This window comes from Sinocyclocheilus grahami, unplaced genomic scaffold (genome assembly GCF_001515645.1).
Source record: "Sinocyclocheilus grahami isolate Dianchi unplaced genomic scaffold, SAMN03320097.WGS_v1.1 scaffold1475.1, whole genome shotgun sequence".
In the NCBI taxonomy this organism is placed as follows: domain Eukaryota; kingdom Metazoa; phylum Chordata; class Actinopteri; order Cypriniformes; family Cyprinidae; genus Sinocyclocheilus; species Sinocyclocheilus grahami.
Window position 1 is genome coordinate 170,188 of NW_015506654.1, and position 24,017 is coordinate 194,204.

Here is a 24,017-nt window from a genome sequence, read left to right on the forward strand (position 1 = left end):
TGTACGGACGTAAATGTACTTTCCCTTCAGCCTGAGGCTTATTCATTTAACTTTTGGTGTGAAAAGGCTTTTATATTTGCCAAAAATAGAACTTTTTTATTTTAAAAACAAACAAGCAAGCCCTGTCCAGATTGAAAAAGTAGCGCAAAAGTAGCGTAACGCATTACTTTCCATAAAAAGTAACCAAGTAACGTAATTAGTTACTTTTTTTATGGAGTAATGCAATATTGTAATGCATTACTTTTAAAAGTAACTTTCCCCAACACTGCATATTAGTCTACATGTCGAAATGCTATGATCTTTCTGTGTTCTTTTCTTTCATTGACTGTGCTGTGATGTGGGGACTCTCGTGTTAATTTCTACATTTTCCAGCTCATTTTCCGCTAGAACACTTACACACAACTGCAGTCATGCACACCATGGAATTTTAAATCACTAACAAACACTACATTTTAGCTAACATGATGATTTCCATGCTAGTCGTACCTGCAAATGTCCAAGTTGGTTGAGTAGCCTTTGTTAAAGCAAGAGTCTTCATGCATAGCTTACGCTGTACAACTATGTTATTTCCTTTATCCTCGTTGAAAACAAAATAACTGTGACATTTCCAGATATGAAAACGTTTTCACAGCAGGAAGTATCGTAATTAATTTACTGTAGCAGCGTCTCAGTCATCCCGCATTTGAGGCGAATAATTGTAGATTGTAATTGTGTTATTTGCGCACGCACCAGCAAGCGGCTCACTCAACAGAACCAGGAACTATGCAGCGCTAAATGTATACAGTTATTTATTTCATTTTAAATGAAACGAATGTAATCCTGATAGTATTGCCACTTTTTACAAAATGTAACTGTAATCTGAATACTTAGTTTTTGATGTAACTGTAACGGATCACAGTTACTAGATTTTTGTATCCTGATTACGTAACGCCGTTACATGTATTCGGTTACTCCCCAACCCTGGAGAGAGGTTTAGGTTGTTTACAGTGGCAGTGCTGTGTTTCTGTTCTTTAAAACATTCTATTTTCTAAAATCAATACAATTGATTAACTTAATTTTTTTATTTTTTTGCTGATCATTTTATTTCAGTTTTTAAACTACCGTTTTCGTTTCGTTTCGTAAATATATGCATATGCAAATCTATTTTGTCATGAAATGCAGTTGTGCTCTAAATGTGTATTTTCCCCCTCTATTGGCAATGACACACTGCAGGCAAACTGGTTCACTCATTATTTGGATTGTGTTATTGATATTTCTTGTAATGGTTGTTTTCACTACCGTGTTGTTCTCAGGTGAGCTGATGACGATGGCTAAGTGGATGAGGGAGTTTGTCTCCAAACATCCTCAGTACAAGCAGGACAGCGTCATTACGGACAAAATAAACTACGACCTGCTGCACAAGTGCGACCGAATCGCAAGAGGGGAGGAGAAGTGTCCAGAGCTTATCGGAGACCCGGTTAACAGAGGAAAATAAAGCCTGCTGGACACAAAAGCCAGTCGCTCCTGTGCATGAGAACGGAAGACCACAGCAGTCCAGAAGTTAAAACGTTTTAAGAAAATATTTAAAATGGCATGTGTCAGCCAAAGGTTTGTTGAATTTGTAAATAGCAGATTTTTATTATTCGCAAATTATTTTAATAGCTTAAAGAGATCCGTGATGTAATTGTACTCTGATGTGTACATATTTCACGTCGGTCTGAGTTTGTGAGAGATTATGTAAATGTAGCGAACACTAAATTGTACATTAGTAATATTTTCATTGTTGCAATGTAAATACTGTACTTCATCAGGCATTAACTTTTTTTTTATGGATGAAACTGTTGACTTGCTTGGCAGATTCTTTTTCTTTTGCCGTTTAATATTGTACCAATTAAGACAAAGATTTTAAGGCACTGGGGCCAGATGCATAAGCTTAGCCTTTATGTTAAGAAAATGTCTTAAGTAGGAGTTTGACCAATTAGCAGTTAGCCAATAAGTAATCAGTCTTATTTTTGGAATTAACTTTTTTTTATGTAACTGAATTAAAAAATAAATAAATATGACTAGTCTTAAAAGAAAAAATTAGATGACTAATTAAGACCAGTCTAAACCTTTTATGCAACTGGCCCCTGGTCTTGATGCAAGCCTGACTGAACCCATGTAGGAATTGAAATGGGGGGGGAAAGTTGAAGACCGTAGTGGTGTGCAGTGAGTTGTGTTTTTCACTAACAAATTATATTTCATATAATTTTAGTGTTTGAAGGACGGCTACATTTATACCATCCGAGGTTTCTTAGTTGTTTTGTTAAGCTTTGCGTAGCTGCTCCACCACTAGAGGGTGCAGATGGTCTTTTTTTATTAAAATAATGGAAAGATAAATTAGATTAAGCTATAGTTTGTTAGCTTTAACATCTGTATATGGCTTCAAATAAAGTGATTCCTGTACATATTCAGCTTATTGCGTCGGCAAACAATGCCTTTTACTGACCACTGTAAGTTCTTTAACGTTCATTGCAGACTTGTGGAAACAATCTTTTAAATGCTGTTTGTGTGGAATGTTTGTACTTTAAAATTCAATTTGTTAAATCATTTAATCAGCATCAGGCAGTGAGCAGGCAATGAAAGCTGTTACATAAGCACATGCCCGTTTTGCAGTTCAACTAATTCAGGTTGTTCTTCAATGAAAGATTAAACCGTGTATTAAACGCATGTCAGCAAAATATATCTAATGCAGTTATTGGTGTAAATAATTTACCGCTTTGCATTCTCAAACGCAAGGCCGTCGCTGAAATTTACAGGGCCCGGAACACAAGTTTTATGGAAGGGCTGAAAACTTTCATAAAGCTCTTAATAATGTTCCCAGTCGTCCTCATCTAATGATGCCAGCGACTCAGCGAGTGTCAAGTGTGTGTACTGACTGTTGTAGATTGTTTGTAATAATGGATAAAACTAGCAAATGCGATTCTAAGGTGTGCAGTGGTTGACACATGATGCAAAATAATGGGACTTTGTATCACGCTTCATCATAAAGAATCAGCACACTGAACTATGACCATGCAGATCGACCAGAGATCAGTTTTGTTTTTTCCACATTACGACTTTTTTTATGCTTACTGAAATCATTTAACCCCTTAACTGTCACCGTCCCACCTGTGGGACGTTTGGCGCTCTTTTTTTGTTGTCTTTTTTCTCTATCAAATCTTTTATCAATCATCATAAATCATATATCATTTGAAAGCTTAGAAGCCCAAGATTCATCCTGTGAAAACCATCGAAATCAGACATTGCGTTACCATGGAAATGGTACTATTAAATCGTTTGGCGGTCTCCTCCCCCTTAGTGGGCAGTGTCAAGTGTCAGATTACAAAATGAATTACGGTCTTTTAAAATCAAAACTTTTTATAATCTTGACAAAAAACATATCATTGGAAAGGTGTGAGTCTCAGGATTTGGTGGTTATTTTGAGATAGAAGCAATATTGACAGAGAAATCTAGACATTTGTGACAGAAAAATGCATAAAAACAAATTCAGTGGAGTTTGGATGTTTGTGATATATAACACCCTAAATAAAATCTCACAGGAACCTCAATTTTTTTCATATCAACTTCAGATTTGGAACATAACTTATTTAGCCATAAGGCTATAATTTTATACCAATTTTAGAGTAAAACCTGATATGTATTATATATAAAATAAAATTAATATAGTGCACTTTCTTTACAGTAAATTTAAACTATTATAACTTTTTGATACTTAAATATTTTGAGAAAATTCCACTTTTGCGATAATGTGCTGAATTTCTCCTTTAATAAGAGGCCAACCTTATAAATTACAACAATTTAAGTTTGGATAGTGCACCTGCATGCCTATTTTAAAAATGGGGGTGGCAGTTAAAGGGTTAATAAGCTTCTCTTTAGTGTGTAGCTAAGTTACAAAATGCCATTCAATTTACAACAACTAGAAACTTAAAAACTACAATATCTATATAAAAAGATGAACTATTAACCACTGCTTTCCGTAAAGAAAATGTTGCATGAGCACGTTTGGTGACCCTTTTCCTGTGATGGTCCCCTTCGCCATGGGCCCCTGGATGCGCGCCTGGCCTGTGATTGGACCGGTCTGGTTCCACATCAGAGCAGCGCTGTGATTGGTCTGTTCTAACTTCAGATGAATGGTGTGACTAGTTCGTGAAACAGTTCACGCCTTGTTAAAGCTTAAAACAGAACGCCAGAACGCGCGCTATTCTATTATATAGCATCATAACGGCAGTCGAACATAAATCCATTTGAACTCAAAATTCGAATAAATCGCCACTTTAAAAAGTTTGCTTTAAAACCACACCTCTATCCACGGCGCTGGGGTTTTAACGCGGTATAAACGTTCCAAATGCATACATCTGTTCTCGGCATGGAACGTCAGTCATCTGCGTGGCAGTAAGAGTGCAGTGTGCTGGCCTCGCAGACTGTGCCCTGGAGCGGCAGTATAAAGAGAGGTCACGGTATTGGAACACGGCCCGTTACGCATCAGTTTAAGCTGGACGCACATGACGCTCATTAGTTCACGAGCTCTTCCCACTCTTTCACACTGACGACTCCATCCGCACAGGACTCAGCACTAGTCTGAAGACTAAAGGTAAGATATATATATATATATATTTTGATAGTCTTGCTCTCTAAAGAGATTTAAACACCCCAAAATGTCATCGGAAAGTGCGCTGTCTAGCATCATATGACTTTATGAGAGATTAGAAGCGTTAGGTTTATGATTATGTCACGCGGAGCCGTTCTTTATTTGTTCTGAGGAAGAAGTCTTAGCCAGGCGTTTCCTAGTCGTCTTGAAATGTGTTGTTGCAGTTTTTCATCTGTTGTTTAAAGGCAACGCGATCCTATCGAGTAACGCTAGTTGACATGCAAATTAGTTACAGCAGTATAACGAATCCCATTTGCATTTTTTATTCAGCAGTCGTTGTATTTAATCAAGTTTTTATTACTTACTGTTATGCATTTAGACTTCTGTCAGCTTGTTTTTTATTTGTATCGTTACATCTCCAGTCATAATCATGCACATTTCAGTTCATAATGAATACATTTTAGTTTGCCATATTGGTTGTCATGAGATGTAGCCTACAGTTTTCATACTGTGTATGTAATGCATGACATTTAGATGAAAACCTGTCAAGAGCATGTCACATTTCACCCCAAAAACAAAGGAAAGAAAATGAAGCCTAATTATTGGATACTAGGCTATTATTATTATTGACAATGAAGCATATCTCCTCTTTCCCACATAATCTCCTCTTCCCACTAAATACAGTAACAAATAAAAAAAAAAGTGTATAAAATAAATATACATTTTTGTAAGTGTGTCTGAGCCATTATACACTTTGTGTTTGAGCCGCTGATTTTTATCAGGAGCTCTTGTATCAAACCTTTTTCTTGCAAGAACACGTTTGCATATCTGATGGCAACAGCGTGACATTTGACAAGCTGCTTTAATAAACACCTCCAGTCCAAGACCGCTTGAGTGTGCGGAGAAACAATGTCTCATAATAATCTAATGTTCTCTAACGTTCTTTAGTCCTGCTCACAAAAAAAGGGGGGGGTTTCTGGATTATAAGCACTGTGTCTTGACCTTCACTGAGCTACAAACAGGCAATCAAGAGAACTTAACCTGATGGAGGGTAGTCCTCGCTGTAGGCAGCCATTTTTATTGCTGTAATCAATAAGTGTTCCAACAAGGATTTATAAGGTTAACTTCTATTGTCCTTTTTAAACGGTTTTTATTATGTTCTAGGACTTTCACAGACAGGCTGAATGTATATTTGCTCTGACTCTTGTGTAAACAGCTGAAGTCATCTTCATTTCTCTCGAAGGTTGGAAATGGAGGCCTTGAATCACAGAGTTAACACTTATGTTGACTCTTGGATGGGACCCAGGGGTAAGAACAATACTTTTTCTTTTTTTTTAAAGTCTTTAATTGTCTTTCTTGCAGCCTTAGCTAAACTTTTCTCTGTGTTGTGTTCCTATATGGCAAACTTTTGAACAAACTTTGCAGATTTAGCGAATGGAGCATATTCTCACTTTATTTCCATAGTTAACGCAGTATTATTACTGCATGCTGATGATTTTAATCTGTCTGGCAAACTTTGATAAATCCAATGACTATTTGATCTTTAAAGTGCTCGTTGTATCAACCCCAGTATCTTGGAAACATGGTTTCCTGGCTCATTGAAAAATAATATTAATAAAGTTTCTAATCAGATTTGAAGAAATTGCAATTTCAGCCTGCGCTGTGAGTAGGCAAAGCAGCATTATAGAAAAAAAAATCATCATTATAAAAATTCTAGCTTAAATTGCTGATTGGAATGAGGCACATTTAAAACCATTTTTAATGCAGAGGAACAACTGTGACTATTTATTGAACGTCCTTTAGCGATAGCGTATGCATGAGGATGGTTGTGCTCTATCGATTGCAGATCCTCGGGTTAGAGGATGGCTTCTACTGGACAACTACATCCCCACTTTCGCCTTCACTGTCATGTACCTACTGATTGTGTGGATGGGGCCAAAATACATGAAGAATAGACAGCCGTACTCCTGCAGAGCGCTGCTAGTGCCGTATAACCTCGGCCTGACGCTTCTGTCTCTCTACATGTTCTATGAGGTAGGCTCGTCATAAAGAAGATATGTGTTTTATTGAAGGGGTCATATCAGTAGGAATCAAATTTGATACATTTTAATGTACTGAGAAAGGTGATCAACTGTGAGAACATACTCAGAATTCAAATTTCCTGACCCAGTCCAAAAAGAGCATTTATTAAAACCTGACCGTCCATGTTTACATGTCGCCATTGTGAGGTATTATTATTGCTGAACACCAGAAAAACGGACACATTTCAGTGCATTTCACTGTTTTCTGTCAGCACACAGCTGTGATTTGGCATACATTTCCATGCAGCAGTAAAAAAAAAAAAAGGGCTTGTTTAAAGGGGTCATATGATGCTGCTAAAAAGAACATTATTTTGTGTATTTGGTGTAATGAAATGTGTTTATGCGGTTTAAGGTTAAAAAAACACATAATTTTCCACATACTGTACATTATTGTTTCTCCTCTATGCCCAGCCTTTCTGAAACGCTTTTTACAAAGCTCATCGGTCTGAAAAGCGAGGTGTGCTCTGATTGGCCAGCTATCCAGTGCGTTGTGATTGGCCGAATACCTCAAGCATGTGACGGAAATGTTACGCCCCTCACCATACTGTGATGCTGTGTCCGGCCGGAGCGACGAGACAAAAACATCAAACCCCATTATAAACAAAGCATTCGTTGCATCATGGGGGGGACATAATTATGGATTATTATAGTGGGGACATAATTATAGATTATAATGAGTTATACTGTCTTTTTACGTGTTGCATCGCGCCGCATAAACATAAAACCATGTCTGCATTTGTGATCGGAGAAATGACAAACAACAAGTGCTACTCTACACTGCTTAAAAATCTTGCTTTAAATATATAAAAACTCTTTAAATATAAAAAACGTACTTACAGTCTGCGAGTCAGAACAGCCGGCATTGTAGTCTACTCTCCCAGGATCAGGAAACAGTCCTCCATAAAATGCGCTGCACACATCTGAATATTTGGGTTGAAGTGTTCTGGAAACCTGTTGAAAATGAAATGCCATGCACTTTGAAACTGATGGTTTGACTTTTTGGAAACTGAGCATGACAAACCAACTGGTGAGTCACAGTCCATGTGCACCTTAAATTTCAGAGTCCTTTCTTGCCTGATTTGCACTCTACACACTATCTGCAGTGCAAAACTGACGCATTGCCTGGCTTTCCAAATATAATTAACTAAATTCAGGATCAGCTCACAGATATGTTAGTTACAAGTTATCTTTAATCACAGCCATCAGTTGCCTCAAACCTGATTTATGGCAGTCTCATTAGAGAAAGAAACCTCTAGGCTACAAATGTTAAAGGGATAGTTCAGCCAAAAAGGAAAATTCTGTCATCATTTGCTCACCCTCATGTCAGTTCAAACGCATCCGACCTTTGTTCATCTTTAAAACGCAAATAAATGCACAGATATTTCTACGTAAACACCAGACTGTGACAAAATGCTCAAAGTTCATAAAGACATTGTAAAAGAAATCCTTATGAATCAACCAGATGAAGACACGCTCTTCTGAAGAGTCACTTTACATGATGAATAGATTTATTTTAGGCTTTTGTTCACAAATAAACACACATGGTCATGCAAAGCCCAAACGTTGATATGGAAGTCATTTGGCAGAAAATGGACAGAATTTTAATTTATAAAATGTAGGGATGTGCATCTCCATGACTGAGGCTGATACGATACGCATCTCGATGCATAGCCAACGATACGATATATTAAAGATACATATGAAGCAGCTACCGATGCGATACGATACGATTCACCCCTATTACGATGCAGTGCGATCCGATTTCGATTCAATTCAACAGAATGCGATTCGATGCAATGGAGAAAATATCACTTTTAATGCCTCGAGGCCTGTTTCATAAAACAGGTTAACCAAATAAGCCAGGCTTATTTCAGTTAGTCTGACTCATTGTCAAACGATTTGGTTCCATAAAGCAATGTTTAACATGGGCCTAGATCAAGCTTAGTTACTGTCGCAACTTAAGCTGGGAAACTAACCTGGTCTAAAGCAGGCTAAGCTCCTCTACTGACCAACAGGAACACTATGATACTGTCACTGTCTCGCATACTATTATTTGACTTTTTCTTTTTTTTACAGTTTCTAGCCATGCAGCCTTTCTCTCTTGTTTTATTAAAGCTGTACCTTTTATAGTTTGCAGAACATTAGAACATAACAATCTAAAATTGCTCTTTAAAGCATTAAAATAACTCAATTTAAAAGTTACAATCACAGAATTAAAAATGAAAATAAATAATAAAAATACTAAAGAAAATGACTTTTAACTGCTATAATACATTAACTCATTTGAGCTTAGTAATTATAGTAGTACCTACTGTAGCCTACTAGCTTACAATTGATTTTGCCTACCTATTACAATAAAATGTATATTTTACTCTGTGTTATGGCGCTAGGTGCTCCAAAAATATACCTGTGACATGTCAGTTATTCAGCGAGGAAAACACAACGTCTCAAATGCATTAAACAGCACCGATATATTTAGGGATGCACGATATATCGGCCACCATATCGGTATCGGCCCATATCGGCTCATTTTTTCTGTTATCGGTATCGGCCTGATAAGAAAATTTGGCCGATATCTTAAAGCCGATAAATAATGCATTATTTCCTTCAGAGACACTTCAGATGCGCGCTGTTCGTTTGCAGCCTTTTGTGCAATTGTACGTTGTAATATTGTGTTTATTTGATGTATATCTGATTTATCTCATATAGAATGCGTTTGGTTAAGTTAAAAGAGCGCTTCAGTTTACCTCAAAAAGTATATAACAATTTGGATATAGATTTATCGGCCAACATATCGGTTATCGGCTTTCAAAAATAAAGAATAATCGGTTATCGGTATCGGCCAAAATTTTCATATCGGTGCATCCCTAGATATATTCGCTGTTTGTCATGGTGGAATTGAGAAACTGTTTAGAGAGGAGAAATCAATCTACCTATAAAATATTGGTCACAGATTATTGGTCACTTTCTAAATAATAAAAGTATAGCGCATCCACTAGTAATTATATATAAATTAATTGTTTTTTACAGATGCAAATATGTTAGAAACGATGCATCACGATACAAATACCAACTTGTAGCCGATGCACACTTTTTAAACGGATGCATCGCATCGTTAACTTTTTATGCCGATGCACCGAGCGAATCGGGGAATCTTCCCATCCCTAATAAAACGGATAGTTCCGGTCCTTGATTCTGATTGGTTGAGCCACGTTCGAAGCTGTTGTAAATTACTCTACAAACACACACATTTGTTTGGTGCTCCGTTTTATTTTGTGAAACCTTACTACGTTTATGGAATAACCATTTTATAAAAGCAATAAGCCCCATGAAGCCGTGGTTTACAGTGAATTTATAACAGCTAAGGGGGTTTTAGGGTTTTTTTTCTGCTTCGCGTTGTGCCTAATAACACCCCTTAGCTGTTATAAATTCACTGTAAACCACGGCTTCACGGGGCTTATTGCTTTATTTTGGGTGAACCGTGCCTTTATAATGATTGTCCACGTTATATAGTAAGATTAATGTTCCTCCAGTAGTAGGCAGTCACTTGTGATTTGCTTTTAGAATCAGGTTCAATTCATCAATATATCTCGTGTTAACATTTCAAGCATACATTAAAGTAATTGAATATTATGTTAATAATGAACAAACATGCACTAACAAAAAATACTAATATGTGTATAAATTAACATCAACAAATGCTTAAAAATGTAGTTCATGACACTTAAAGCATGAACTATCCATTTTCCAAACCGCCTGTCCTACTGTTTGTAGGGTCGTGGGATGCTGGAGCAGTCTGTGAGTTGTTTCGTGTAAAGAGAAATTAGCCGAGTTAGACAGTGAATGCTGGGACTGCACTTCAGGACTTCAGAGAGAGGCAGTGGTACGTGCTGCTCTGTGACCAAATCAACCCTTTGACCCCGAAAAGCTCCATCAGGCCAAAGCAATTACGGCTATATTGAGACAGTCGAACTTTGTGCACTCTGTGTCCCCTGAATGTCCTTTTAAAGAAGATATTTCAGTGGAGATGTCCCCTTCTGAATACCTTCGTCACCTGTAACTCAAGGTCAAACTTATTTGAGGTTTCATATCATTTTATATAGGGGGCAGATGTGCAGCTTTCATTCTGCATTTGCTAAAAAACTTGAACAAGGGCTTTATTTGAAATGAGACCATGAACAATGACAGATTAGCGGCTGATGCAAGATTTTCCAGGAGCTCTGCACAGTGTTGAGCGAGAGAGAGGTGAGAGCGAGATCATGCAAGACAGTTCAAAAGAATGAAAAGGTGAAAAATGAAGCACTTTTGTCCACCTTTCTGTACGAGTCGGCAGTAAAATACCTCCACGCATCAGCCGTACAGCTGCAAGCCTCTGCAGCTGTTCATACTGCGCTCCGCTTCAGTTATCAGGAGAGAATTTTATTTTATACTAGAGATGCACCGATTGCAATTTTCTTGGCTGATTCAGATTTCCGATTTTTTTTTTTTTTTGGAAGTGTGACCTGTCGATACCGAATTTTGCCGATTACGATTTTCTTTCTTTCTAAGAACTATAATTGACCGCATATACAAACAAAAATCTATGCAAATTTCAATGCATTATAGATGCATTATATTATTATATTATGCATATATTATTTGCATAATAAAATAAATGATTAAATATTACAATTTCCCCAAACTGGACTAAGTTACAGATTTTCTCTCACTTAAACAACTCCCAAAATAAAGTGCTCTGTGACTGGAAAGAGGAAGAAATATTTAACTTAAAATGTGTTGCTGTATGTAACAAAACAGGGGTCTGTTCTTCGTACGTCGCTTATTACATCCGAGATGAAACGTCACATCCAAGATGATATCATCGCGCTAATCAGGATCTGGCTAATTCGGCTCTTTGAACGCACCTGTTGTTGATGATTAGTATGGCTGGATTGAGTTATCTGAGATAATTGCGCATTCATGGGTTGGTTTAAAAGGGGCTATGTATCGATACTCGAAACCACGATCAGCAATGCAGCGATTGGCTGGCGGCAAGACAGCAACGTAATGACATCATATAATTAAAAATGACACCTGACGAAAAACTTGACAAATTTTTTTTACTTTTATAAGGAAACAGCCAAGCGAACTAAACTACATAAATGTTATAATAGATAAATGAAATGTGCACTGTTTTTATTTTATTTTAATTTTTTATATGATTCCCAATTATTTATATTCACGATTTAAAATTTTTGTACAGACTTTACATTTTTATTTCAATGTAGTAATTAGCAATTAATTTAATTTTATATTTGAACAGATTTTTTACGTGACAGCATTAATTAAAGTTTCTTAAAGACTACACAACATTGTTATATTATCTTTAAATTATTTTTAAATGATTATTATTTTAAATTATTGTCCCTGGATTAGTAGGGTACTCTTGTAATAAAGTAGCGGTGGTAGCGGACAGATTTTAAGTATCAATTCTGCTTAAGAAGATGCAATCTATTTCTGTTTACATGAACTAATGCCGAGTTCACACTGCACGATTTTAGCCCGATTTTTCACTCGCCAACAGGTTTTGCGAAATCGCCGACAAATTCCCGAAATTGGAGGCAAATCGGTGCTCGTTCACGCGAGTGACAATCACGCAGTGTGAATTATCAAAGACGCAATCTGAGGGAATCGCCGACACGTCGCCCGCAAAATATTTGGCATGCTAAATATCTGGAGCTATCAGCGATTCACAATCACGCTGTGTGCAATGAGTTCTAACTGAAAAACACATCAGCGATGACCTACAGCCAATGAGAGACCAAAATACAGGGCAGCGGGAAGTTCGGGGAGGAGTTATATGAAAAGTAGTTTGCGGACCAGTGTTGCGTCAGCAGGTTGAAGCAACCCCAATAACGTGATATTTAGGCCCTGGAATGCGAATTGTACCAGAACCCCGCCAAAAAAATGTGTAATTTACCCCCGAATGCGATTTTTTTTTTTTTTTTTACTGGTGGACCCCCTCGAAAGCAATTGGGCTATTTTCAGGCTAGTTTTGAGTAGTAATTGGGCGGGTTTTCAGTGAAAACCTGGCAACCCTGCACCAAACAGAGCTGTGGGCGATTCTTCCTATTGTGAAGTCATGCAATGTGAAACCCCCTGTCACCGATCCATCGTGCAGTGTGAACACAGCAGCGACTGAATGCTACCCCAGATAGTCACGCAGTGTGAAAACAACGGCGATCCGACGAGTTTGAAAATCGTGCAGTGTGAACTCGGCATAAGCCTGCTCCCGAGCAGGTTTAAGCTTACGGACCTGTTGCTATGACAGCAACTTCGGGATGAGCTTTGAAGAACCAAACAATCCAAGATCACGCCAAATCGTCAACGATCAAATCCAGCTAACGGAGTTAGTGACGTACGAAGAACGGGCCCCAGATGTCATTTCCCACTATGTTTATAAATGGTCATTCCCCCCCCCCCAACCTTATTAAATGTGTCCTCTTTCACATCAAATTCTTACTTTTTCAATTAATTCAGTTAGAATAATAAGAAACTGTAGAGTTGTTACCATTCAAATGAAATTAGTTAAACTCTATCTTTCCACTGCTGAGGAAACAGAAGCTGCATCTGAAGTGGCATTAGATGCATTTACACAGACAGTTTGATGAAGCCGAGGTGCCATAAATGCATTTACACTGCAAAATTTAAAATGCATAAATAATTTTATAAGATTAATGTTTTACATATTTTTTAAAACATACAAATAAATGTTGAAAAAATGCAATGATACTTTTAAATATGACTAAACCACCAGTAGGTGGCTGCAAATGTCTGTTTTAATGAGTGAGTCATTTATTCTTTAATTCAGACGATTAATTCAGAAACGAGGCAAGTGACTCCTTATGAATGGGCTACTGAATCATTTTGAGAGAGACACTCACTGGATTCGTTCAAAAACGTGGATTCATTCAGTAACGAAACCCCGCTGTGTGTTGCTCGTAGAGACACAACAGTTCTGCTGTGGCTTTGATCGGAACAATTTTCGTCAGCGAAATTGAGCAGTACAGTCAATATTCTGTCTAAAATCTAAGTCTAACTTCGTGTTTATTGAAATACTATTGAATAAAATCAGTGTCACATTGCAATCGTGTTGATATTGATATTCGGGGAAACATCATGGCCGTATAATGTTGCTTACCTAAATCATATTTTGAAAATATCTTTTCTTTTTTTTTTTCTACAGCAGTATGCATCTATACATTTCTGTGAGTTACTTTGTGTGTGCTGTCTCTCTCACACACTCACTCAGGTTGTGCAAGCCTCATCTGGCACGACATAAATACATTATCAGTCGCCGTTTACACTGAATGCAATCAAAATTAGAATCATTCTCATGCGAAATGGCATGTTTACACGCGGCTGTGAGTGTGCGCGTGGCTGTGACGTCATTGGCGGCGCCGCTGGCAATAAAAGGATCGGCTCGGAATCGGCAAGTAGGGATGGGCGATACCTCTTATTTTATTTTCGATCCGATACCTTCAAGCCCAGTATCGTCGATACCGATACTTCTAAACTAAACTGATCTTTTAAATTATTCAAAGAATATAATCAGTAATTATACTCCCTTAAGATTTTAAAGCCATGTTTTTTAACATTTCATAGGCCTTTTTTGTTTACACTGTCAGAAATCAGATATACTATAATTGTATTTTAGCCCTTTACTGGGGCAATAACCTCAAAGGTGCAACTAAAAGGGAGCATATTAGTACCACACAAGTATGCATGCTTTAAGGGTAGATAAGATGCAAAGGTGCACCTTTAAGGGTACCTCATGAAAATAAACATGGTGTTACATAAGTACAAAATGTATTATTTATTATTACCATGGTAAATTTGTGGTTACTGCAGTTTTACTACAAATAATGTAATAAAACCATGGTTCATTTTTGTAAAAGGCTGCCAGGCTGTTGTACCCCTAAAGGTGAAACTTTAGCATTTTTTTCTGACAGATTTATTAACAGCAATTACAGAACATAACACAATCCATTTGAACTTTTAACAACCAGTTTAAATGTTCACGCAAAGAAAGAAAAATATTCAGATGTGTGCAGCACATTTTATGGAGGACTGTTTCCTGAACCTGCAAAGTAGCCTACATTTTGTCTGTGCACAAATGCTATTTCTATAAAGTGTGGCAGTTCCAACTTTGCAAGTACAGTCTGGCGCTTCTGACTTACAGTAAGTGCGTTTACATATTTAAAGAATTTGCCACTGACAATTCAAACGTGAGTTTTGGGCAGTGTAGAGTAGCGCTTGTTGTTTGTTGTTTCTCCGATCACAAATGCATACATGGTTTTATGTTTACGCGGCGCGATACGCAACGCGTAAAAAGACAGTATAAGTCATTATAATCAGTAATTATGTCCCCACTGGATGCAACAAATGCCTCGTTTATAATGGGTTTTATTGGTTTTGTCTCGTCTTGCCGGGAGACGGCATCACAATATGGTAAGGGGCGTAACATTTCCGTCACACGCTTGAGGTATTCAGCCAATCACAATGCACTGGATAGCTGGCCAATCACAGCACACCTCGCTTTTCAGACCGATGAGCTTTGTAAAAATCGACGCGTTTCAGAAAGGCGGGGCATAGAGGAGAAACAATAATGTACAGTATGTGGAAAATAATGGGTTTTTTAACCTTAAACTGCATAAACACATTGCATTACACCAAATAATGTTATTTTTAGCAACGTCATATGACCCCTTTAAGGATCGATCTGCACATCCCTATCGGCAAAACATGAGACTCACCGATCCGGGTCGGTCATGCGAAAAATCGGCTGATTCATATCACTGGCCGGTCAATCGGTGCATCTCTATTTTATACACTTACTTAAAGCTATCTTCACAATAAGGATGTGTGTGCAAGGGCATTTCTATCCATTTAATGACCTGTTTTGTTGAAATTGCAAGACTTGTGGTAGATATGAAGCATCAAACAAATCAGTAATGCTTTGAACCATATGAATTCATTATTAACATGAATTACCTTTTATTGTTTTTAATTCTGATACTGTGACTTAAAAAAAAATTCTGTTACTGTGAATTACAAATAAATATTTTTTCTTGTAGTTTTATTAGTTTGCATTATTTTTCATATACATATTTTTTTCTGTTACTGTGAATTAAAAATATTTTTTTTCTTGTAGTTTTATAATATTGCATTATTTTTAGTAATATGCTTTAAACATATTTTCCCCCTGACACTTATAAATGCTAAAAATGAAATGTATCCTTTTTTTCCGTGTTTGTGACCGTGAAAATATCACATAGACAAGTCTACAGACTGACTGAGCCCTGGTGAAAATACCATGGTACAGTGGTAGTATCAGGAACTGAGCTGGATAATGGCCATATTGATATAACATGATATTTACATTGTACTTTTTGTTAATGTAAACTGATCCTCAAGCTCCACAAGAATTGGTACTAATTCCACTAATGTCTTACATATTGGGAGGAACAGTTAAAGCAGTGTTGTGGAGAATGATGATAAATTCTGTTGTCTTTCTCTCTCTGCAGCTGGTAATGTCAGTGTATCAAGGCGGATACAACTTCTACTGCCAGAACACCCACAGTGGAGGAGAGGCCGACAACAGGGTAACACAACAAACTCCGTTTTACATTGTGTGAGATTTGGAAAAATGTAAGCTTCAGCTTTACTCTTACTAAACACACAATATTCCCTCTGGGTGGAATGCGTGAGTGTGCTGTTAAACTGGCTGCTCTGCTTCACACATTAGGTGGAAAATTCAGACAGGTTTTCCTGAATAGTTCTACTGCCTTTGTCTCTGTATTGTTTGCTAGGATTCTAAAAGACTTCTTTATATACAAGCTAATTTATGTAGCTGGGAAGCTCTTGGCAGTGCAGTCACCTGCATGGAGCTATGAAGGTTTATTTCAAGATTTAAAAATTCATCCTCTCTGGGTACCCTGTTATATTAGAAATCATATATCATATTAGAAATGTAAGCATTATACCAAAACTTTGGAAAATGTCTGACATTAGAAAAGAGGAAAGGTTTTTTGAATATATGGTGGTGACTTGGGTAGTACAATTTTTTTTAAACAAGGCTTAGTGAAGAGGTTTTTTTGGTTTTTTTTAAACAAGCGACTTTAAACGAGTGACGCTTGTAAAAAACAGTACACTTTAACAGACTGAAATATACTTTGAATTTACATACATATATATATATATATACTGTATATTAGTGCTGTCAAACTATTAATCGCTATTAATCACATCCAAAATAAGTTTGTTTACATAATGTGTGTGTACTGTATATATTTATTATGTATATAGGCTATAAATACACGTATATATTTTGAAAATATTTACATGTGTGTATATTTATATTCATATAATTTATATATTTAATATATAAACAACATTTATTTTGGATGCGATTTAATCGTGATTAATCATTTTACATTTTATTAGGGCTGTCAGTGTAACGCGTTAAAGGGTTAGTTCACCCAAAAATGAAAATTAGCCTGTGTTTTACTCCCCCTCAAAGCACCCTAGGTGTATGTGACTTACTTCTTTCAGACGAGTCCAATCGGAGTTATATAAAAAATTGTCCTGGCCCCTCCAAACCTTTCAATGGGGAAAAGCAAGTGCTTTTAGTCAACAGTCCGTGCCTCACACGGCTCCGGGGCATGAATAAAGGCCTCCTGTAGCGAATCCACGTGTTTTTGTAAGAAAAATATCCATATTATCCAGCAGCGAGAGTCACACGAGTGCTGTTTTTGTCACGAAGAACACGAGTGCATATGTGATTTTATACAACAGTTCAGTAAATAAGAAGTTAATATTGTGCAAAATGTAAACACAATATATTTTTGTTCAATTTAGCGAACGAAAATATTACTCATGAATTTGTTTCAAACCTGAATGACTTACTTGTTTTTGCACGACATAAAGACTATAACTAAGCTGTTTTGATCACTAGTGACTTTCATTTCATTGAGATGTTTCTCAAATGATCTTCTTTTATGTTCCATACTTTGTTAGGCATTGTAGCCTAAACACTTAACACAATAATAGGTTCAAATGATCTTTTGGGGGTATTTTCACAGCCAAATTTAGTTTGCAATTAATTTTATTAATTAATCGCAGCACCCTGTAATTAATAATATTAAACATTTTAATCGACTGACAGCCCTGATATATATATATATATATATATATATATATATATATACACACACACACAGTATATTATACAGTATTTACAGTTTAGTATGTAAAGTATATTATTTCAGTGAAATATGTGACCCTGGAGCACAAAAGCAGTGTTAAGTCGCTGGGGTATATTTGTATCAATAGCCAAAAATACATTGTATGGGTCAAAATTATAGATTTTTCTTTTATGCCAAAAATCATATAAGATATTTTGTAAATTTTCTACCGTAAATATATCAAAATTAGATTTTTGATTAGTAATATGCATTGCTAAGAACTTCATTTGGACAACTTTAAAGATGATTTTCTCAATATTTAGATTATTTATTTTTTGCTCCCTCAGATTCCAGATTTTCAAATAGTTGTATCTTGGCCAAATATCTGCAAGTACAGATTTTTTTCCAAGTACAGTTTTTTTTTTTTTACTATATACTTCTAAGATTTGAAGGATACTACAAGTGCATATTCAATACACTAAAGTTCACTTCTTTTTCACAAGGACATGTCATGATGTTATGCTATAATGCATTGCTTATAAATTTTAGCAGTATTATATTTGTTGTTTAGTGTATAGTTAGAGACCAAAAGCTGTAAATGGAAATCAGAAGTGGACTGAGAATCATTGCAGCCCTAATGATTTCATGACTTTTCATATAACTGATGTTGCATGTTTGTGATGTCCTCGGTGGAATGACGTCTTGTCATTTTTTTCTCTTTTAATCTCTCCTCAGATGATGAACGTACTTTGGTGGTATTACTTCTCCAAACTCATTGAGTTTATGGACACTTTTTTCTTCATTCTGAGGAAGAACAACCACCAGATCAGCTTCCTGCACGTCTACCATCACGCCACCATGCTCAGCATCTGGTGGTTCGTCATGAACTGGGTGCCGTGTGGCCACTGTAAGCTCCTCGCAGTGAAACTGCCCTGGTTTCGCAGTCAAAGCCTTCTGAAGGAGCTTATGGAGCATTTTATATGCTGAATTATTCAGATGCATAAAAACAAAGCAAACAGAACAGGGAAAAAATGCTTGTCCAGGTGGTCTTTAAATAACTGTTTGCATAATGTAGCGTGACATTTAAAGGAGTTTGTTCAGTCGATCTCTGGCATTAACGGATTCATTTACTACTTAGAATAGATTGTGGTTAGCGATTATTGATCGAGGTGCATAATGCTGACTATTTATGAAAATAGAAATCATAATAAATCTGTGAGATTGTACATTTTAAAATACATGAAGTCATGGGGAAGCCTAATGTGATGCTTCAGTGGTTGATTTGATTTGTGATTGATTGACTAATGCTGATATTACTGCTCTTTTCATCAGCCTACTTTGGCGCCACGTTTAACAGCTTCATCCATGTGCTGATGTACTCGTACTACGGCCTCTCTGCTGTCCCAGCCATCAGACCGTATCTGTGGTGGAAAAAGTACATCACTCAAGGGCAGCTGGCAAGTACACGCTTTCACTCCAAACTTCTATAAGGACACTTACACAGTGCTCTGTTGTAATGAAATATGTGTTCACTGCTATTTTCAATTTAAAAAGGTCTGATTGGTAGGGCTGGGTTTTGATACAAATTTCACGATTCGATTCACATTCACAAGCTTGCAATTCGATTCGATTACCGATTAAATTTGATTCAATATGGATTATTTTGGATATCATGTACAGTACATGCCAAGTTTTCTCAAGAGAAAACCTTGCTCTCAATGCTGTTAAATATACATGAGTCAGTTGGTACTGCATTATTATAATAGCCTATTGAAGATTTAAATAAACTGATTCGAATACAACCACTTAAATTAAGACTTGGAAAAAAAAAAACTAACACCAGCTTCTCTATTCTATATGTTCCTTTTCTTTTTATTTATTATTTAATAAATAAAAAAAACCTTGCTATGTGTACTACGTTAAGCTAACGGAGACTTGTCATCGCACTTGCGTATCATTGCTCTTTTGTTGGTTTTGATTGCTTCTATTGTCCTCATTTGTAAGTCGCTTTGGATAAAAGCGTCTGCTAAATGCAATGTAATGTAAATTACACTCAATTAAGTTTTTTATCATTATAAAGTAACAATTACACAATAATATTTCTACTCCACTTTGTTTTTTTTATATAAACATTTAAATGGTGACTGTCATAAAAACTTGACGGATTTATTTAAACAAATTAAACATTGAAGAACAGAAATTCTATTATAAAACGGAGCGTTCCGGTGCTTGATTCTGATTGGCTGAGCCACGTTCGAAGCTGTTGTAAATTACTCTACAAACACACACCTTTGTTTACGTTTGTGTGTTGCTCTGCAACCACTTTGTTGCAACCACAACTGATTCTGAGGAACTATATTGTTTGGTGGAAGAATAGTTTTTATCATTATCATTACACTTTATCTGCTCTGCTTTATTTTGTGAAACCGTACTGCGTATATGGAATAACCGTTTTACAAAAGCAATAAGCCCCATGAAGCCGTGGTTTACAGTGAATTTATAACAGCTAAGGGTGTTTTAGGCACTTTGCTTCACATCATACCTAACAACGCACTTTAGCGGTTATAAATTCACTGTAAACCACGGCTTCACGGGGCTTATTGCTTTAATGAATACATTATATGGTGCATATATTTAGGGAAAAAATACTTTTTTATAGCTGACTAACGAGTTGGTCACCGAATATGTTTTTTTTCTGAGGTGAATGTGACGTTACGTGATATTGTTTACAAGCTGTTACATTGAGGTCTTTGCGCGGTTAAAATTCAATTAAATTCAAGTTTATTTGTATAGAGCTTTTCACAATAACAATCGTTTCAAAGCAGCTTTACAGAAAATATTACGTTTCTACATTACATTTAGGAGTAGGTTATTAGTGGTGACTACGGCAAAAATGTACAGTAAGAATAATGTGGTTAGTTACAAATGACACGTAATCAAACAGACGGTGAACACGATTAACTGTTATGATTAAATGTTGCGATTAAGCAAAATTTGGTAGTATTATATGTTGTTCAGGGTTAGCGTCATCTGAGATCTTCTGAGGGGTTGGCATCATCTCTTCTCAGGTCATCTCAGATTTTCATAAGGTTTGGATCCAGACTGAAGCTTGTGTAATTACTAGAAACAGAGAAGCAGATAGAGACTAAATTAGCATAGCTGCTGTTCCAACCAAGCAAAGAAAACCACCGTTAAAACACCGATTGAGCGAATACTGTAGCTACTCTGTAATACTGTTGTCCTCTTTCTTGTAACTTACCTTCAGATGTTTATTTATGTTTATTTCATGCTGAATCTGGTATTAAAGCAGAAGTTATGATCACTTCCCACTGCCGCTTAACCGCACAAGAACGGCATCTATTGTTTGAATACTGAAATACAATGGACAGAATTTGGAATCTGAGACTTTTTCATATCAACAGTAGAAGTAGTTTTTACCCAGCCCTACTAATTGGTTTGGATGGCTAAAAAACAGGATATAAGTTTCGGCTTGTTCACCAGAGTCAAGAGCACGTTTACATGCACACCAGTAAGCTGATAACTCACAAATATCAGCTTGTTAAAATAACCAGTTTTCCCCGTTTACATGCACATCAGTAACCTGACAACACAAGTAGCTGCGTTTACGTGACTTCAGTAATAAATCCGGTTATTTACCTGTAGTGATGTCGAAATATAATAATTTGCGTATATCTAACATATTCCATATTTTTGTCATTTGTGATGTTAAATAAAGCTTGCAACATGTCAGCATGAAACTTAGCCTACAGTTATAAATACAGCATTTTGACTGAACCACTTCTACTTCTGCTGCACGAGAACACATTTTTATCATTTTCTGAGTCATGAAAGAGTCTGCTTTTGTGATATTTCCTCCTTTCTTTACTGCAAGATGTTTGCTCTGTCTAGATGCACTTAAATCTGCACTAACGATACTCTCCTGTCATGTATCACACATGCGCACTTCAATAAGCCGACAGAAAGTGGGTTATTACGTTTACATGCCACGCAAAATCGGAGTAAGAGGCAAAAAACTACCTGTGTCGACCCATTTATGCTGCGTTCAAGTCCTTCTGGGACGTTCGTACTTACAAGTTGACAAGTCGTAATTACGACGTTAGGTGCGTTCAAGTCCGTTTAGTCGGCACAAGATGGCGATGTACCTTCTTTTAATAAATTACAAGAAAATACAACCGGGTCTGTTAACTCTGCTTATAGAAAATGAAGAGCAAATAATTGGCATCAGGTGTGTTTTGCGTTTTTAATGTTTTTTTTAGACCTGGATCCCAGTATAACTGATTTTCAGCATCCAACAAACGCTAAAATACAGAGATTAAAAAAAGCTGTTAGCTAAATGCAACGTGGCAAATCGAAAGGTTTTTCACCTATAGGTGCAAAAATGATAGCATTTTTTTTACTTTTATTTCATTAACTAGCTTCGTAACAAGAACATGACCAATTTAAGTTTATAGGACAACTAAACTATCAATTTAAAAAAAATTTACAATCAACTACAGACGTTGCATCCATCGATTCCGCCATGTTTCTCATTGACACGCTCCAAACTCGGGGCTTAAAGAAAATTGAGTTTCCCACTCGTAATAACGACTTTGTGGTGGCGTTCATGTGCGTTCAACTCGTAAATACGATCTATCTGACATGACTTGAACGCACCATTACTCCGATAAAAGAAAACGGGTTACCGCGTTTACATGACCACATGCGTTTTCGATTTATTAAGCATAATCGGCTTTAGAACGTGCATGTAAACGCACTCAAATGTCTTTTACTCAAGGGTAGTTTCCCAATTAGGGGAGCTCTTCTGTTCCTCTAGTATGCTTTCCTAGTATGTTTTTCAAGACAAAATGCTTGAAAAATATACATTCTGATGGTTCCATTTGCCAGCATACAGACGTTTTAACTCAAGTTAAAAGTCAATTGACCACACGCAAACTTGTTAACTTATTTAACCTAACTGAAGAATCACTCCTATTCAAGAATGATCACTGATGGCTGTTTCCTCCTGCAGGTCCAGTTTGTCCTGACCATGTTCCAGACATCTTGTGCTGTGGTTTGGCCATGTGCTTTCCCAATGGGCTGGCTGTATTTCCAGATCACTTATATGATCACTCTCATCTTACTCTTCTCAAACTTCTACATGAAGGTAAACAAGCATCAAGAATGTTATTGTACCAAAGTATGGCTTGAAAAATAGCTCAAAATGTTCCCGTGCTTTACTCCACAGACCTATAAGAGACACGCGGGATCTCGTAAGACCGATTACTCGAACGGATCAATAAACGGTCACACTAATGGGGTAACATCCAATGAGAAGGTGAAATACAGGAAGCCGCGCGCAGATTGACGACACTTCATCCGCTTACAGTCCTGTTATTAATATCAGTGCAGTAGAGGAGCTTCATGTATGTCTATCCACTTATCACGCTACAGAGACTCCTGACATTTTTGCACACTGCAACCTCACGTTATTCATATTGAATCCAAAAACTAAGAAAAGAGAGCCTTGAGTATTTGTTGTTTTTCATATGAAATTTTTCTTGAAATACAAAGATGGCTAACATTAAAACTGTACTAACTTGCACTGTTGCACACTAAGCTTGTTTGTAGACATAAAGAAGAATGTATTAGAAGAAATTGACGAGCATACAGGAGAATGTCACACTTAGGAGCTGAATTAAACACAGTAGTAGCTTACACAGTGTTTATTTATAGCACAGGCAGATAATCTTACAGTCAATAGAAGATGATATCTAAAAGTCATAATACCTTGAGAAATACGGAGAAAATGGAAGCTATGTAGTTTTGTGGACCAATCGAGCAAGTTTAGTGAATTAATGAATGTTTACAAAAGAAAGTGGACTGTTTATTTTGTTAACATGGATTTAGGATAATTTCTCCGTTGATAAAAACATCATATGCTGGTTTTTTCAACAGGGTTGTTGTAGCGCTGTAGCTGAATCTCATGAAAACACGTCCAGGTTATATTTCTCCCCAACTTAAGACCTTTTTTTTGTATTTTTCATTGCTCCCATTAGTTTTTCTTTTCTTACAGTATTACATGAAAAACTTACTGTACTACAA

General features: G+C 36.6%; 1 protein-coding gene across 1 annotated transcript; it reads left to right on the top strand.

Moving 5' to 3' along the window:
- Positions 1-4,189: 4,189 nt before the first annotated feature.
- LOC107570555 (elongation of very long chain fatty acids protein 5) lies at positions 4,190-24,001 on the top strand. The gene is made up of 8 exons (XM_016256785.1): positions 4,190-4,612; positions 5,853-5,917; positions 6,456-6,643; positions 16,257-16,334; positions 18,651-18,822; positions 19,248-19,372; positions 22,945-23,079; positions 23,161-24,001. The coding sequence occupies exons 2-8, from the start codon at positions 5,860-5,862 to the stop codon at positions 23,278-23,280; spliced, it is 876 nt and encodes a 291-aa protein (XP_016112271.1). The 5' UTR covers positions 4,190-4,612; positions 5,853-5,859; the 3' UTR covers positions 23,281-24,001.
- Positions 24,002-24,017: the final 16 nt, after the last annotated feature.

Excerpts from the sequence above, each read along its gene's own strand:
- LOC107570555 (XM_016256785.1), top strand. The coding sequence starts at position 5,860 with ATGGAGGCCTTGAATCACAGAGTTAACACTTATGTTGACTCTTGGATG. Across the intron at positions 18,823-19,247 it reads CTGGGTGCCGTGTGGCCACT|CCTACTTTGGCGCCACGTTT; the intron begins GTAAGCTCCTCG and ends TCTTTTCATCAG. Across the intron at positions 19,373-22,944 it reads ACATCACTCAAGGGCAGCTG|GTCCAGTTTGTCCTGACCAT; the intron begins GCAAGTACACGC and ends TTCCTCCTGCAG.